We start from the raw sequence: 15,136 nt of genomic DNA on the forward strand, positions 1-15,136 counted from the left end.
TCATGCCTGTGATCCCAGTACAGGGGAGATGGAGGCCGAAGAATTGCCATGGATTCAACCTAACCAGACTTAGAAGGACCCTCGCTCAAAAAACAAACTGAAGAAACACCTCTTTGTCTCCAATTAAAAAAAGAAACCCACAATTCCTGATTATCAGGTTCTCTACTGCACAGTGGAATCTATCATACTAAACAGGGGTATGAAATTGCAGTAATTTTTAAAATAGCGCTATTGAAATTTAATTTATGCCCCTCAGGTCTCCCTTTACACTGTTCACACTGTTCAGGTCATTGGTGTTTTGGTATATTTAAAATTGTACAACTCACCCACTGTCTATTTCCAAAATACTTCCCTCATTTCCAGAGGGGACTCCAAGCACTGAGTTGGTCCTCACACAACAGCTTCTCACAACCTCTGCTGTGCACCTGCCTCTCGGCCTGTGCATCTCTCTCCCTGCTGCACGTCTCTCTCCCTGCTGCACATCTCTCTCCCTGCTGCATGTCCGTCTCCCCGCTGCATGTATTCCATGGGTTTCATGCAGGGAACTGAGCACTTCTGTCTCAGGGCTGGCCTCCTCATCCAGGGGGTTTATATAGCAGTAGCTTTGTTTCTGTGGCCGAGCCAAGCCCCATGGTAGACTGTTCCGAGTTTGTTTTTTTTAAGGTCCATCCTTCAGTTTATCCATTGCTCAGCAGGCATCTGCGTTCTCTTTTCTCGATGTCAACGGTGCTGCTGTGAATATAATGGTTTTGCACGGACCTGTGTTGAGTTCTCCTAGTTACACAGCTAGAAGTGGGTTTTCAGAGTCACATCTCTCGCCGTGCTGACTGCGCCCTTCCATATCCCCACCGGCAGCGTGAGGAGTCCACTTTATCCAGATCGTCCCAACATGCCGATCTTCTTTCATTTTTAGCTATCTTAGTAGGTCTGAGGTGTTGTCTCACTAAGGTTTGTTTATATTTCCTCGTTGACTAAGGAAGCCAAGGACTTTTCCGTGTGCGATGATAACATTTTCAAACCATTTCTTCCAGGTCATTTCCTGTTAAAGTTCATTCAGAGGATGGCAGACAGACACTGGTGTGCAGTGCCGGTTTTGTTCCTGTCCAGGGCTTTGGCAAGCATACCCAGCTGTAAGGCCCTGGGTGGAGAAGGGCTTCTCGCCCTCAGGTAATTTACTCACAGCATGTTCATTTGTTTGCTATGTAGTGCATGTGAGAAAAACTGATATATTTTATTCATATAACTGAATTAACTGAATGTATTTGTTTGAATTTCTAATTTAAATATATTCCATAACATATCGACTTAGGTTTTGACCACTTAAGGCTTTTTTTTTTTTTAAGGACAAATATCAAGTCATGATATTGATTAGAAGGTATTTAGTCGAGCAGTGGTGGTACACGCCTTTAATCTCAGCACTTAGGAGGCAGAGGCAGGTGGATTTCTGAGTTCAAGGCCAGCCTGGTCTACAGAGTGAGTTCTAGGACAGTCAGGGCTACACAGAGAAACCCTGTCTTGAAAAAAACAAACAAACAAAAAGAAAGAATTTGAATATATGTGATCTTACTTTAAAAACATTTTAAAGTAAGTACTTTAAGTCCTTTTGTTGGTTTGTTTTGTTTGATTTCCCCTCTCTCTCTCTCTCTCTCTCTCTCTCTCTCTCTCTCTCTCTCTCTCTCTCTCTCTCTCTCTCTCTCTCTCTCTCTGAGACATATTCTCACTGTTTAGCCCAGGCTGGCTTCTGATTCTCACACATCCTTCAGTCTCACTTTCCCATGTGCTGAGATTATAGGCATGAGGTACCTTGTCCAGTCTATCCTTATTTTTAAAAGAAAGTTCATATTAGAATCGAATAGTGTCTGGGTGTGGTGGCTCATACTTACTAACCCAGTACTTAAGAAAATGATGGAGGAGGACACAAGCCTGGAGCCAATCTGGGCTAGAAGTGAGGATTGGTCTGGATCACATAGTGAGATTTTTTATCTCAAATTAAAAAGAAAAACAAAAATTGTGTTCTGTGTGAGACCATGGTGGGTAACTGGCTCTGTAGCTCTTCTGGTGCTGGCCACTCCTAGTGAGGCCACTCCTGGTGACAACCACTCCTGGTGTCCTCCACTCCTGGTGATGGCCACTCCTGGTACTCTCCTAGTGAAGGCTACTTCTGGTGTTAGCAACTCCTGGTGACAGCCACTTGGTGCTAGCCACTCCTGGTGATGGCCACTCCTGGTGACAGCCATTCCTGTTGACTGCCACTCCTGGTGCTCTGCTGGTGAAGGCCACTCCTGGTGATAGCAACTCCTGGTGACAGCCACTTGGTGCTAGCCACTCCTGGTGACAGTCGTTTTGTATATAGTAAGTTGTAGGTTGTGTAAGTCAGTGATAGTGGGTGACGACCAGACTTCTCCTGGCACCTATTGATTTCCTTGTTTTGAACCAGGGATGTTCTCCAGTGCACCATGATCACACACCAGGTCCTCCTGAGGGGAGCAGCTCAGTGTTATCTTCTTCAGACAGTCATGCGTCTGGTGGATGTGGTGAGTGTACCTGTCTGTACATACTTACAGGTGCCTGTGCACACCAGTCCAGCCTTGCACACCAGTCCAGCCTGTGGTACTGTCCAAAGGCCTCCTGACAGGGTTGGCCTGTGGTGTCCAGATGGAACTTGGACTTGGGGATAATTGACACCACCCCAGGTGGCAGAAGTGATGCCATGTGCAAGTTGTGTTGGCACTTGTGTCATGGTTGGGTTGTGCTGAAGAGTGGTGTGCTGTCTGGGGCTTAGGAATGTCAGTATTTGTGAGGCCTGGGCTGATGCAGAACCAGGTCCCGGGACTAACCTGGCCCCAGGGCCCTAGTCCACTTTCCTGGAGTCTTTCACGAACATTCTCACACCCTCGTAGAGGGACCAGGCTGTCCTGAGTGACACACTAGGAAAGGAGCTCATGGACATAGCGCCCAAAGGAAGATAAGGCCTAGAGCCAGATCAGCACACGGCTGCATAGGGAAAAGCAGTGAGCCTGGGGCCTGCTCACGGCTCATGTGGCCCCTCTTTAACTTTGGGGTGCTTTGTTAGAGCAGTCTCATCACATCAGACCGTACAAGTAAGTGCACATGCCATGTTTCAAATGGACTTCACTTAACCCCGGGGCTGTGTGTGCCAACTGCCAACCAGGTCTGCTGCAGTCTTAATTCAGAACCTGTGACCTTTGGTCTAAGGAACACAGCTTTTCTTCAGCTGGAGGTTCTTTTAGTTGCTTCAAAAGAATCATTTTTTATTAGTAGTAATTAATTTCTTTTCTTTTCTTTTCTTTTTTTTCCAAGACAGGGTTTCTCTGTGTAGCCCTGGCTGTCCTGGAGCTCACTCCGTAGACCAGGCTGCCCTCAAACTCAGAAATCCACCTGCCTCTGCCTCCCAGAGTGCTGAGATTACAGGCATGCACCACCACTGCCCGGCATAATTAATTTTTATTGACAGTATTTTTTAAAAGATTCTCATTTTTTCCCTCAAAGATAATAGCCAATTTTAAAGAAAATGCATATTAAAAATAATGTTACCCACTCTATAAACAGAAGGACGTCCCTGAGCTTGATATGAACTGGGGATAGATTATTCATTCCAGGCAAGTCAAGAGTACAGAGTGAGATAATGGTTCAAACACTCCCCACCCCTACCAAAAAAGTCGAAAAATATGTATGTGTACATTAATAAAAAAGATTGACTTTTGATATAATAATAGATTTCCACTGAGTAGACCCATTTGTTTATTTATTTAGGCATGTGTCTGTGTGGGGCATGCAATATGTATGTATGAACGTGTATGTGTGCATGTGTGTGTGTGCATGTGTGTGTGTGCATGTGTGTGTGCATGTATGTGTGTGTGCAGGCAGATGCTTTCTGCTAACCTTCACTTACAGCATCCCTCGACAATTATAGAAGTTTGCCTGCCAGGCTTGCCCAGCCATCCCTTGTCTCTGTCTCACAAGTGGTCACAGAGTTGGCCACCAACTCTGTTTGGTTTTTATATGGGTTCTGGGAATCTGAACTCTGGTCCTCACACAGAGCACAGCAAGGACTTTATATGCTGAAAGGTCTTCCCAACTCCTGTACTTCTTTTGAAACAATGTAACTTCTTGTATCTTAACTAAAGAGCTCCTACTTTAGTTGACTTCTTGTATCCACCGGGCTGTGATGTGACTCCAAAACGTTAAACTGAGCTTTTTCTGCCTAGGAGAAAGTGTCTCTTTCTGATGCCTCAGCTTTTCTCATGTCTCTGAGACAAGAGGAGTCCTTGGGACGTGGGACCATGCTGTGGACAGAGGTGAGCTCACACCAGCTGTTTGAAAGCTCTATAAAAGCCTCCTCTCTCCATGGAGCCATCATTAACCACTGTGAAATACAACAGTTGCTTTAAAAATTATATTCTTCAGTGTCACTCGGCACTTCAATGAATGGCGCCTCCATGAGATTGTATCAAGCTGTGATTTAAATTCAGTGTATGTGAAAGCCAAAAGATTGGCTCAGGGAAATTAGAAATGCTTTGTTCTGTTACATTTTAAGAATAAAATAACTCTGCCATGGTTTTCCTGTGTAGCTCTGTGACTGGCTACATGTCAATGAAAGATACTTTAAGCAGTCCTCAATTGGTGGCTCTGACGGATGCGAGGCATCGTTAAATGCTTATGTGAAGAACCTAGTTCAAGAATTCGTGAAGTCTCCTGGTTGGGAAAGTAAGTCTGAACTCTTTAGGGAACGACAGAATGTCTTCTAAAGTAATGTTCAGATTGATGTGTAGGCATAAACCATTGTGCTGTGTGACTCTGAACTTCAGCCACATGAGTAGAGCTACTCCCTCCTGGCCCTGTGGGTTGGGAGACTTGGGGATGTGTTGAACCAGTGTTAGTATTTTGAGGGGCTGCTCAAGCTGGAAAAGGACCCACAGGGCAGGTGTGTGGGGGTCTCTAGGATAGAAACTCTGCTGAGCTCAAATAATGCAAATAGATTTATTTTCATGTGTTAGAAGCACCACGTTTATTGTAAACTGATGAACATATTTGTCTGATATGTGTGTGCGTGTGAGTGCATGTGTGTGTTTGCATATGAGTGGGCACTTGTGCATGTGCAGACTTGTCAGTTGCCCTCCACTTTTTGTTTCTAAGGCTGGCTCTGATTGGCTGGCTAGTGTGGCCTGAGGCAGGGTTTGACTGGCTAGTCTAGCTGGCAGGTTTATCCTGGGGATATGCAGCTGATCTGATCTCCTGTCTGCCTCCCAGCACGGAGATTGCAGGTGGACCACCACCTCTGCCAGCTTTTACACAGCTGTTGGGAATCTGAACTCCAAACTCCTCATCCTCTCACAGCTGAGGCTTAACCCCCTGAGCTATCTTTTCAGTCCACGCCCCCCCCCCCCACCAGTTTCAAAGAGCATATTTTTAGAAGGGTTATTTCCATCACTCACTTGCCTTTCCTTTATTCTTTTGCTTTTTATGTGGTTCTGAGATTTAACACCCCGGCCTTGGGCAAGCTTGGGAGATGCTCTACCACTGAGTTCCACTCCTAGCAGAGACTAGGCAAAGACCCTTTGCAAGAAACATGTCAGCCTGCTGGGGGAAAGAATTCATAGAGACTCCTTCATCAGGGCCCCTTTTAAGTTTCTAACGCTTCCTCTTCGTTAAGGACATTAGCAATAATTTGGGGGGATGTGCCTTTGAATATGACACACCTGAGACTCCTTGCCTTTGTCTCAGATCATCTGATTTTCTGACCCAGAAGTAGGTCTTCCTTCTTACTGACCAGGTAATTGTCCTTGTAGAGTTCAAGTATGTCAGCATCCTTTCCTTAGTGTATCTCTCTGTGCTGTTGCTTCAGGCTTCTTGGGTTAGGCCTGCAGCAAAAGTAAAACGTCCATTGCTGCTACAAAATCAGGTACAGTGGCTCCCGTGGGTCTGGCCCAGCCCTGGTACCCCGCTCCTGCTGTACAGGGTCTGACATCATCTTCTGGAAGTCTCAGCCCAGCTGGGCTTATTCTGCCTGCTTCCAGATAGTTTCCATTTGGAACTCCCTTCCCCCATGTGCATCTATCCTCAGAGGCTCCCAGTTGCTGCTAGAACAAAAGCAAAATTCCCTGAATGTTCTGCCAAGCGGCTGGGTCGGTCACCTCATTTTCTGCCATTCTCTCTCCTGTGTGTGCATCCTCTGTTGACTAGTGCTATCTCTGTCCTACCTGAACTGCCCATATATTCTCATATGTGGAAGGTTTTTGACTCCCTTTACCCAGGCCTTCTTAACTGTCCCCATCAGCTCAGTTGTCCCCAGATCAGGGCACTTCCCCTAGTTTATACTCCAGTGTGGCCCTCACTATAACTGCACTTCTGATGTTCTTGGCTGAATGTGTTCTGTGGTCCGAGGAATGCCGTGACTGTAGCGTCCGAGCCAGAAGACAACTTATGGGAGTAAGCCCTTTTTTTCTCTACTATGTAGGCCCTGGGGATCAAATCAGGTCATCAAGCACAGTTTTCTAGGCCCTGAGAACACGTCTTAAGCCCTACCTTTTGTTGTCTTACAGAAGAAAGCAGCTTCATGCCAGACTGGCTGGAGGCCAGGCTGACGGCGCTGATGGTCCTGCTGGCTGTGGACGTGGAAGGAGTGAAGACCAAGTTCAGGTCAGGGTTTCTTCAGTGGTGGGAGTGGGAGGTGCATGGGGGAGAAAAAGACTAGTTAGGTTTGTCAGGGGCATTTGCAGTGATTGGTGGAGTCACTGAGAGGCTAGAACCAGGACACTAGCCACATACTAAAGAAATGTTTAACTTAACCGCTGTTAAGGGTCAGTCAGTGCTTCCAGGTTGGTAAACTGAATGTCAGATTTACAATTTAATGTTAAATTCGACAATATATGTTGTTTACTGTTTTGTACTGGCACCAGAAAAATAGATGGTAAGATCCCTGGGTAAACTGTAAAGTGCCCCAAAGGCCACAAAAGTAGCAGTTAGGATGGATTGGCCTCTGGGTACAAGGCAGAAGTGCTAGGGTTAAGCGGGACTTTGACATTGTGTACCACGACCCTGACAAACCACAACCCTTCTAGACAGTTGTAGTGCCAAAGGTGTCCTTTGTAACAGTTTTATAAGTTTAGGGTTTTTCTTTTTGTATTTTTGAAAACAGTTTCTGTTACATATCTTTTATTAGTTTATGCTTTTCTGTTTTTAAATTTAGTCATCAATAGTCATACATGTCCATGGATTTGGGTTGTTTTCACCCCATTTCCTTCTCTTCCCTGTATGCTGTTTGCTGCAAAACCATCGGTCAGGACCTTAGCAATTTAACATATAGTGTAGGCTCAGGTTTGGTGTCCCACCCTGTGAGGGTTGCAAGGCCCTGACAGGTCCTGGGCATGTGCGCCATCCAAGAAGTAAGCTGTACCATCCCTGAGGTGCCTTGCTCCACAAGTACTAGGTGGGGAATTGCCATGTTTTTGAGATGGCCGATGGGGGTGTCCTTTTACCATCCAGGGAAAAGCAGAGGACTCAGAACGTGTTGCGGATCTTCTTAGACCCCTTGCTGGATACCCTAGGGAAGCTTGGCACCAATGCCTACATGCCCTTGCTGAGGACTGACCGGTGCCTCCAGCTGCTGGTGACGTTGCTGCATTCTTGTGTGCCAAGAGGTTCCGGTGCCCAGGATGGTGAGGACGAGTGGGCTCTGCGGTAGCTTGTTGGGGGTGGGAGGGTGTTGCTGGTGTTCAGAATGAGAGGACTTTAAGCAACTTTGTGCTTTTGTGCATGTTAAAAAAAAAAAAAAAAGAGTCTCGGGTTCTTTCTTTCTGCAGGAACCCCTGGCTTCCATTTAGGAAAGACTCGCCTTTGGCCATGTGCTCTCTTGGCACAGTGGTTGAAGATTAGTTGGCTGAGAACATGGGCCTAGAAACATGGGGTTTCCTTGTTCTGGGGCTCCACAGAAATGGTATCTGTGAGAAGGTCGTGTGTCTTTTCCACACAACACCCACCCAGGGGCACGTTCCAGTGTGTGCTGCCTCCACAGCCCGCCCAGACTCCTCATGCTGGGCATGTGGCATGGAGTTCTGGATTTTAGTGATTACCTTTCTCTCTCAGTTGTACAAGAGCTTCTGGTATGTTTTGTACCCAAGACCCCACCTCTATCATGTTAATAAAGCACTTTTCTCCCCACAGATGAGGTATCCACTGCCCTCCAGGCCTCCATTATGTCTGTGGCGGAGAGCGTGTCTCAGTTTGTGCTCAGGAGACTCACCATGAACGAGCTGCAGGGCGTGAGTAACTCCAGGCTTCAGAAGTTTCTCCTGCAGCCCGTCACAGCTGCTGCTTTCCCTTGTCCACACTCACCGGATCCATCAGGAGAGGGACGTTTCTTTAGTGTGATGGTTTCTCCAGAAGCCACTCTGAGAAGCAGAGCGACCACAGACTTCCAAACAGCCCAGTGTTGTGTGATAAAATGCCCAGGAGCAGCAGCAGCTTAAGGGAGGAAGGTTTATTTTGGCTCATAGTTATGACAGACTTGGATCTATCACGTCAGGAAGAGATGATGACAGGAGTGGGCTGCTATGAGGACCATGGGAGGGTGAGGCCACTGGCTATATCCTGTAGTAAACTGGAAGCTGCTGGATTCCAACCCTAAGGCCCGCCCCCCACCATCTACTTCCCCCAGTCAGGTGGCAACTCCCAGCCCAAGGTCTCACAACCTCCCAAACAGCGCCACCACCTGGGGACAAGTGTTTAGACTCAGGAGCCTCCCAGGGTGTTCCCACTCAAGCCACTGTGCCTAGTTTCCTTTCCATCTGTATTAGTGACTGAGCAGGGGATACAGCCCTTCTGAGCCTCAGTTTCTCCAGATGATATGTCTGTCCACTTACCATGTTTAGAAAGTTTGACTATCATGGATTTTAGGTGCTTGAAACATTTGTGTGTGACTGGGACCTGGACCCAGATATGTCGGACACACACACACAATTAAAGTTTTGCTCATTGGTTGAACTGCTGTTACTGTTTCTGAAGGGCCAGGCTGGAAGACCTGGAGAAACTGGGTATCTGCACAAACATATCGAGGCAGGAAGGACTCTCATGGCCCCCTCCCTTTCCTCGGGTTTTCTATGTACTAAACAGTTGCTAGGAGACAGAGATATTTTCTTCAGGGGAGTAGTCACTGGGAAGGTGCCTGTTCCCGCATAAGCAATGGCAGGAGAAGTGGTCATTGGAAAGAAGAGGGCCATTGGGAGTGGCCAGAACTAGAAAGGGAGATTGTGGTGACTACACAAAATGCCTTACAGAGAAATTAAAATACACAGATGCCCACTGAAATGTATATTGATGTTTGCTTAAAAAAAAAAAAAGTCACTGAACAGTTTCTGCCTCCCAAGGCTTCCTCTTTGGTGTGCTGTGAAAGTTCCATTCTGGGAGAGGCTAGACTGTAAAGAAGGGCATCTTAGCTTGCACCCGGACATGCTGCACACTGCATGATGGGATGGCTCTTTCTCCTCAGTGTCCCCTTAGTGCGGGGATTGCTTCCTGCCTGAGTTCTGCTTGTGTGAAGTCACAGATCCTGTTGTCCTCATGAGTCCTGACATTTTTTTGTAGGTGGCGGATGTGGACCGCTGCCAGCTCTACCTGACGGTGTTGGCGGAGCTCGTGAGTCTCCAGGTTCAGCAGGGCTGGAAAGCAGGCAACCCCATTGGCCGAGTCATCTCTCCTCTGAAAAACGCATGCATTCGCCATCTGCAGGAGGCTGAGGGCAGACAGGTAATCCTCCTGGGCTGAAGGTGTGTGGTTGTGTCCAGGAAGGGATACTTATTTGATTGCTCCACAGTATTTCGTGATTATAAGGGGGGTCCTAAATTTGATTGTTGAGATTCTGCCTGTAGGTGCTAATACTGTGAGAGTATAGCTGGAACACATCAGAGCTTTGAATGTGTAATGGGGATTTCTCTCCCTCTCCTCCCTCTCTCCCTCTCCCTTCTTCTCCTTCCCTCCTCCCCTCTTCTCCCTCCCTTTCTCCTTACCTGTTCCCTCCTCCCTCCCCCCATCTCCCTCTCACCTTCCTTCTACCTCCCCTCTCCTCCTTTCCTCCCTCTCTGCCCTCACACCTTCTCTCCTCCCTCCCTTCCTCTATCCCTCCTCTCTCCCACCCTCCTTCCTTTCTTCTCCTGGGGATTGAACACAGGAACTCACACACCCTAAGCTGGCTCTAAATCTTTAACTCGTGATCCCTTTTCATGGAATTCTTTTCGTAAACCTTGCTGTATGGGTCTATAAAATGGGAACACAAAATTAAGCATTTGCAGATAATAAGTCATTTATTTTAAAACAGTTTTTTTTTAGTATTTATGTAGTTTAGTCTTTTTTAAAGAAAAAAGTAAATTGCATATTAATGAGGTAGATATGATTGTTTGCCTAACGGAACAATCCAAAGCATACTAATTTATGCTCACATGCTGAGGAACCATTGTAGGAACATATTAAAGTCTCTGTTTTCCGTAAGTGAGCCTATGTTTCTATAAGAGCTGAACTACACACACAATGCCACTTACAAGATACAGTAGTCTCAGTCTGGGCCCAGGTGTGCTGGTGTATTCATTGGCTGTCTGTGGTGTGGATCCAAAGCGAGAGTGTTTGTGTTCAGAACCAAAGCCACCATGAAGTCCCACAATGAATATGGACACGCAGAGCTATAAACACCTTAGACTCATCACACGTTGGGTTTTTCAGGTAATTTCAGGTCACTGTGTATTAAAAAAACCTGGCGACTGTCAGATTTTTCATGATCCCACCTTTAGCTGTGTAACATTTGTGGGGCCACGACCTGTAGTTAAAGTGCTTTTGTGCTCAGCCTGTGCTTTAGCACTGAGCTACATCAGGGCTCCCACCCGATCCTACTTAAACTAGGAGATAGACTCTTCCTAGGTTACCCAGGCTGACCTTGAACTCATGAGCCTTCTGCTCTGCCTCCTGAGCAGCTGGATTTATAGGCATGTGACTTTATACCTAGCAATTCTTCAGTCTTAAAATCACCCCAGTGTATATAGGAGACGCCCTGGCCCAGTGCAGAACCCTTTTGTCAGCCTTAAATCACAGCTCCATGGTTGGCTCCCTTCCTGGACTTCCAGGCTGGTTGTCCACCCTTCTCCTCTGTTCCCATTGTGTCCTGTGTTGCAGCTGCCCTAGGTCACCACCCAGAGCTTCTCTGTCACAAGCCTGTGCTCTTTACTTCCCTGACAGAGATGACTTAAGGGAAGTCACCTCTTGCTCAGGGTTTAAGAGGGAACAGTGGTTTGGTGAGGGAGTGGTGCAGAGCCTCAGTGTCAGTGAGGTATGGGTGGAGCTCTTGACATCACAGCAAACCAGGACGTATAGGGTTCATACCAGAATCCTCTTCAATGTCTACTCCCTAGTGACCTGTTCACTAGGATTCCACAACCTCCTATTCGAGCAGGAGAGTGAATGGTAGTAGTCTCTGTTGGGTCAAGGTCTCGCTCCTTCTTTCATTTCCCCACTGACTCTTGTGCCTACGGAGTGGTTTATTTCCTCCTTTATAGTTTATGGAGTTGTTTACACAGATATGTCTGCACTGGATTTTAGCACCTGTAGGCATTTCTTAAACCTAACAGAGAAAGGCAGAGTAGTTAAAAACCCAACTTTAGAGGCTGGCCCCTATGTCTGCACCCTGACAAAGCATTGTTCTTCAAAAGCAGTTGATCTGTCCTGTAAGAAGGTCTAAGCAGCCCTCATTGTAGAGGTTGAGTTTTCCTCTTACGTGCTGAGTACCAACTGTCATTTTAAACTCTGCAGAGAGTGCATACTTGGACTTCCTTTTTTCTTTTTTGAAGATTTATTATTATATCTAAGTACACTGTAGTTGTCTTCAGACGCACCTGAAGAGGGCATCAGATCTCTTTATGGATGGTTGTGAGCCACCATGTGATTGCTGGGATTTGAACTCAGGACCTTCGGAAGAACACTCAGTGCTCTTAACTGCTGAGCTATCTCTTCAGCCCACACTTGGACTTCTTTTATTCCACTGATGTTCGGCTGCAACAGGAAGGGAGGCGGGACATGAGGTGTCAGCCTCGCAGATTTGGTTGCCTCAGACTGAGACTAGATTGTCTTGCTTCAGGGTCATTTTGTCCTCTGCAGGAGCCGACCCTGAGTCATCAGGTGCAGAGAGTAGTCAGCATGGCCACCCTGGCAGCCCTGTGTGAGGCTGTGGACCAGCACCCAGTGCTACAGCCTGATTCTCCCAATGCCGAGCCTGTGGACAGGTTCCTGTCAGCTCTTCCACTCAATCACATGCTTCAGAAGCCCCGTTCAGAGGAGCAGAGCATCGGTGTGTGTCCCCTGGAGAATGGCAGGTGAATAAGGAATGTCTTCGTTAAGGGTTAACAACAGTCCTGTATTTGTTGCATCGTGGTTATTGGGGATATCTGATGGTGCTCATGGTGCAGAGGAGTTGGGGAGATGAGGCCCCATTCTGGAGGAAAGTGCGTCATTAAGGCTCTTCATCAGCCGGGCGTGGTGGCACACGCCTGTAATTCCAGCACTTGGGAGGCAGAGGCAGGTGGATTTCTGAGTTCGAGGCCAGCCTGGTCTACAGAGTGAATTCCAGGACAGCCAGGACCACACAGAGAAACCCTGACTAAAAAAAAAAAAAAAAAAAAAAAAAGGCTTTTCATCTCCCTTGTCAGAAACCTGCCCACCTTTCTAACTTAGTTTTCAGTCACTCTCTTAAGGTTGTGGAAATACCTTGCAAAAATTAATTCTGTGGAGTTGCTTCAGTATTTAGTAGCCAGGCTGCTTGATGGTGGCTGGGTATATAAGCCTTGTCTCAGTCAGTTTTCTGTTGTTGTAACAGTTGATCTGAGGCAAGATAGCTTATAAAGAGATGCTTAACTGTTTTGGAAACTGAAAAGCTGATGAACATGGTACCAGCATCTACCTGGGTCCTGGAGAGACTCCACGTTGCTTTACTCCTGACTGAAAAGTTGGAAGAGCCCTACCTGCCTCCCAAGCTCTGACCATGGATTTGCAAGAGCCTGACCACTTTCAAACCAACCATCCACTTGCCTCATAAGGAACAGCCCCATATACCAAAGAAATGAAGTCAAGTTGGGAAACTGAACCTTAGTATCTTGTCTTTTGATGTTTTCAGTGTCTTTGAAGAATCATCATCTTCCAAAGGATGGGGGAAAGTAGTCACACAGTATCTACATGATCAGTGGGTTTGCCTCTCCTTCCTGCTGAGAAAGCACCACTGCCTTATTCCAGCCATGGAAAGCGACGTGCTGGAGTACTTTCTCCCTGCTGTTGAGATGCCCATTCAGACCTTGCAGTCAGCGCTGGACGTCCTCACGATCCTCCCTGCCGGCCGCATCTTGCCTGTGTTCCGCTGCATGGAGGTGCTGGTTCCCAAGGTGAGATGGCGGGAAGGTTGAGTCTGGTCATAAAGAAGCAACAGTGTTGCAGAGATTGACACTGTGTGCTTGCACTCCCTTCTACCAGCTCCTGACCTCCGAGGAGACGCTCTGCATAGAATCCTTTGATGTGGCTTGGAAAATTATATCTTCCTTGAGCAACACACAGCTGACGTTCTGGCCTAATTTAAAAGCTTTTGTTCACTTTGTTTTTGATCATGAGATTCTTACCATTGCTGCAAAACTCAAGAGCCAGGCATACTTCAAAATAAAAGAGGTAACTTTTCTCTTTGTGGTTTGTGTGGTCAGTAGGACTAGAGAAGCAGTGTGCCTGTAACCAAGTACTAGGGCTGCTGCTTTTTGTTCTCAGAATATATTCTTGCATGAGGTGAGGAACTCTGGTGACAGGGACAGGAGGCTCAGAAGGGGCCATCTGCCCTGCTGCTGTGACCAGATGGCTGACAGGACCAGAGCAGAGGTTGGCTTTGGCTTACAGTTTCAGGGGTTATAGTCTATCATGACAGGGAAGCAATATGGCTGCCCCATCTATAGGGGAAGGAGAGGGAGGCAGTGGCTGCTGACATGTTGGTCCATCAAGAGGAAGAGAGCAGACCAAAGCAAGGCTAGTCTATGCTCCTCAGAGGTGTCACCTCACAAAATATCACCACCAGATGGACAAAGGAGTCAGAATACCTGAGTTGTGGAGACAATTAATACTCAGACCTCGGCTTTCTGTCATTTTCAAACAGTAACTTCAGCCGGGGGGATGCCCCAGTGGGATTCTGTCCTGCTGGAGCTTCTGGTTGCTTCTGGTTCCTGTTCGTGGTCCATGCTGCCCCTTCCTGCCCTTCTGCCCACTGTGGAGCACATCAGGCGACTGTGGTCTTGACCTTCTGGGGCACTGAAGTCCTAGTTTTGCAGGGAAGGGCTACCTCCTCCTCCTCCTGCATCTCTGGCAGATCTCTCCTGCAGAGTTCTGGATGGATGCCCCAGCCAGAGGCACTGGACTTAGTGCACACTCTGGAAACGCAAGGAATTAGTATTCTGTGATTATGGTTCCTCTGAAAACATTCCAGTAGAGTTTAGTTTAGGGTTTTTCTTTCTCCTCCTCTTTCTTTTTGGGATAAGTTCATCACACAACTCTCAGTCACCTTTTCAGCAAATCTGTATACTACACACAGAAAGCACCCTTCCACAGGCCCTGGGGATTGTACTTTCCATATTGAGACCCTTTGTGGTTGACGTCAAAAGCTGTATGTAGTTTGCATTTGACATGCAGGGTTTGGGGCCAGGCTGTGAGTTACTCTTCTCGTTCCTATGAGAAGGAAGGAGAGGGATTTTTGGCTCATGGCTTGAGGACACAGTCCATTGTGAGCAGCAGGAGCATGAGGCAGCTGTCATGGCGCCATCCTGTCGGGAAGCAAAGATGGCTGCCCATGCTCAGTTCACTTTCTCCTTTTTATTCAATGTAGACCCCAGGCTGCAGAATGTGCTACCACATTCAGAGTGGATGTCTGGAAACACCCTCCCACCCATCCCCCCACCCCCGCCCGTAGGCACATAGAGAGCCTATCTCCTCATTGATTCAAAATCTGCCACGCTGCCTATAAAGGTTGATCATCCCAGGCCAGGAAGGGTTCTTTCCTTTGGGATCCATCATCTGAAAGTATTACTTTTTAGCAAAACTATTATGCTGCTAATTTTAG

General features: G+C 47.2%; 1 protein-coding gene across 2 annotated transcripts in view; it reads left to right on the top strand.

The window, feature by feature from the left end:
* Tarbp1 (TAR (HIV-1) RNA binding protein 1) overlaps positions 1 to 15,136 on the top strand; it is a 48,454-nt gene that overhangs the window by 14,505 nt on the left and 18,813 nt on the right. For both annotated transcript variants that reach the window (XM_052166265.1, XM_052166266.1), the window contains exons 7-17: positions 1,032 to 1,167; positions 2,438 to 2,534; positions 4,230 to 4,319; positions 4,593 to 4,728; positions 6,564 to 6,660; positions 7,507 to 7,679; positions 8,185 to 8,282; positions 9,604 to 9,765; positions 12,157 to 12,371; positions 13,169 to 13,430; positions 13,519 to 13,707. In XM_052166265.1, the coding sequence (XP_052022225.1) occupies positions 1,032 to 1,167; positions 2,438 to 2,534; positions 4,230 to 4,319; positions 4,593 to 4,728; positions 6,564 to 6,660; positions 7,507 to 7,679; positions 8,185 to 8,282; positions 9,604 to 9,765; positions 12,157 to 12,371; positions 13,169 to 13,430; positions 13,519 to 13,707 (1,655 nt within the window). The remainder of the gene's footprint in view (positions 1 to 1,031; positions 1,168 to 2,437; positions 2,535 to 4,229; positions 4,320 to 4,592; positions 4,729 to 6,563; positions 6,661 to 7,506; positions 7,680 to 8,184; positions 8,283 to 9,603; positions 9,766 to 12,156; positions 12,372 to 13,168; positions 13,431 to 13,518; positions 13,708 to 15,136) is intronic.

This window comes from Apodemus sylvaticus, chromosome 21 (assembly GCF_947179515.1).
Source record: "Apodemus sylvaticus chromosome 21, mApoSyl1.1, whole genome shotgun sequence".
In the NCBI taxonomy this organism is placed as follows: Eukaryota; Metazoa; Chordata; class Mammalia; order Rodentia; family Muridae; genus Apodemus; species Apodemus sylvaticus.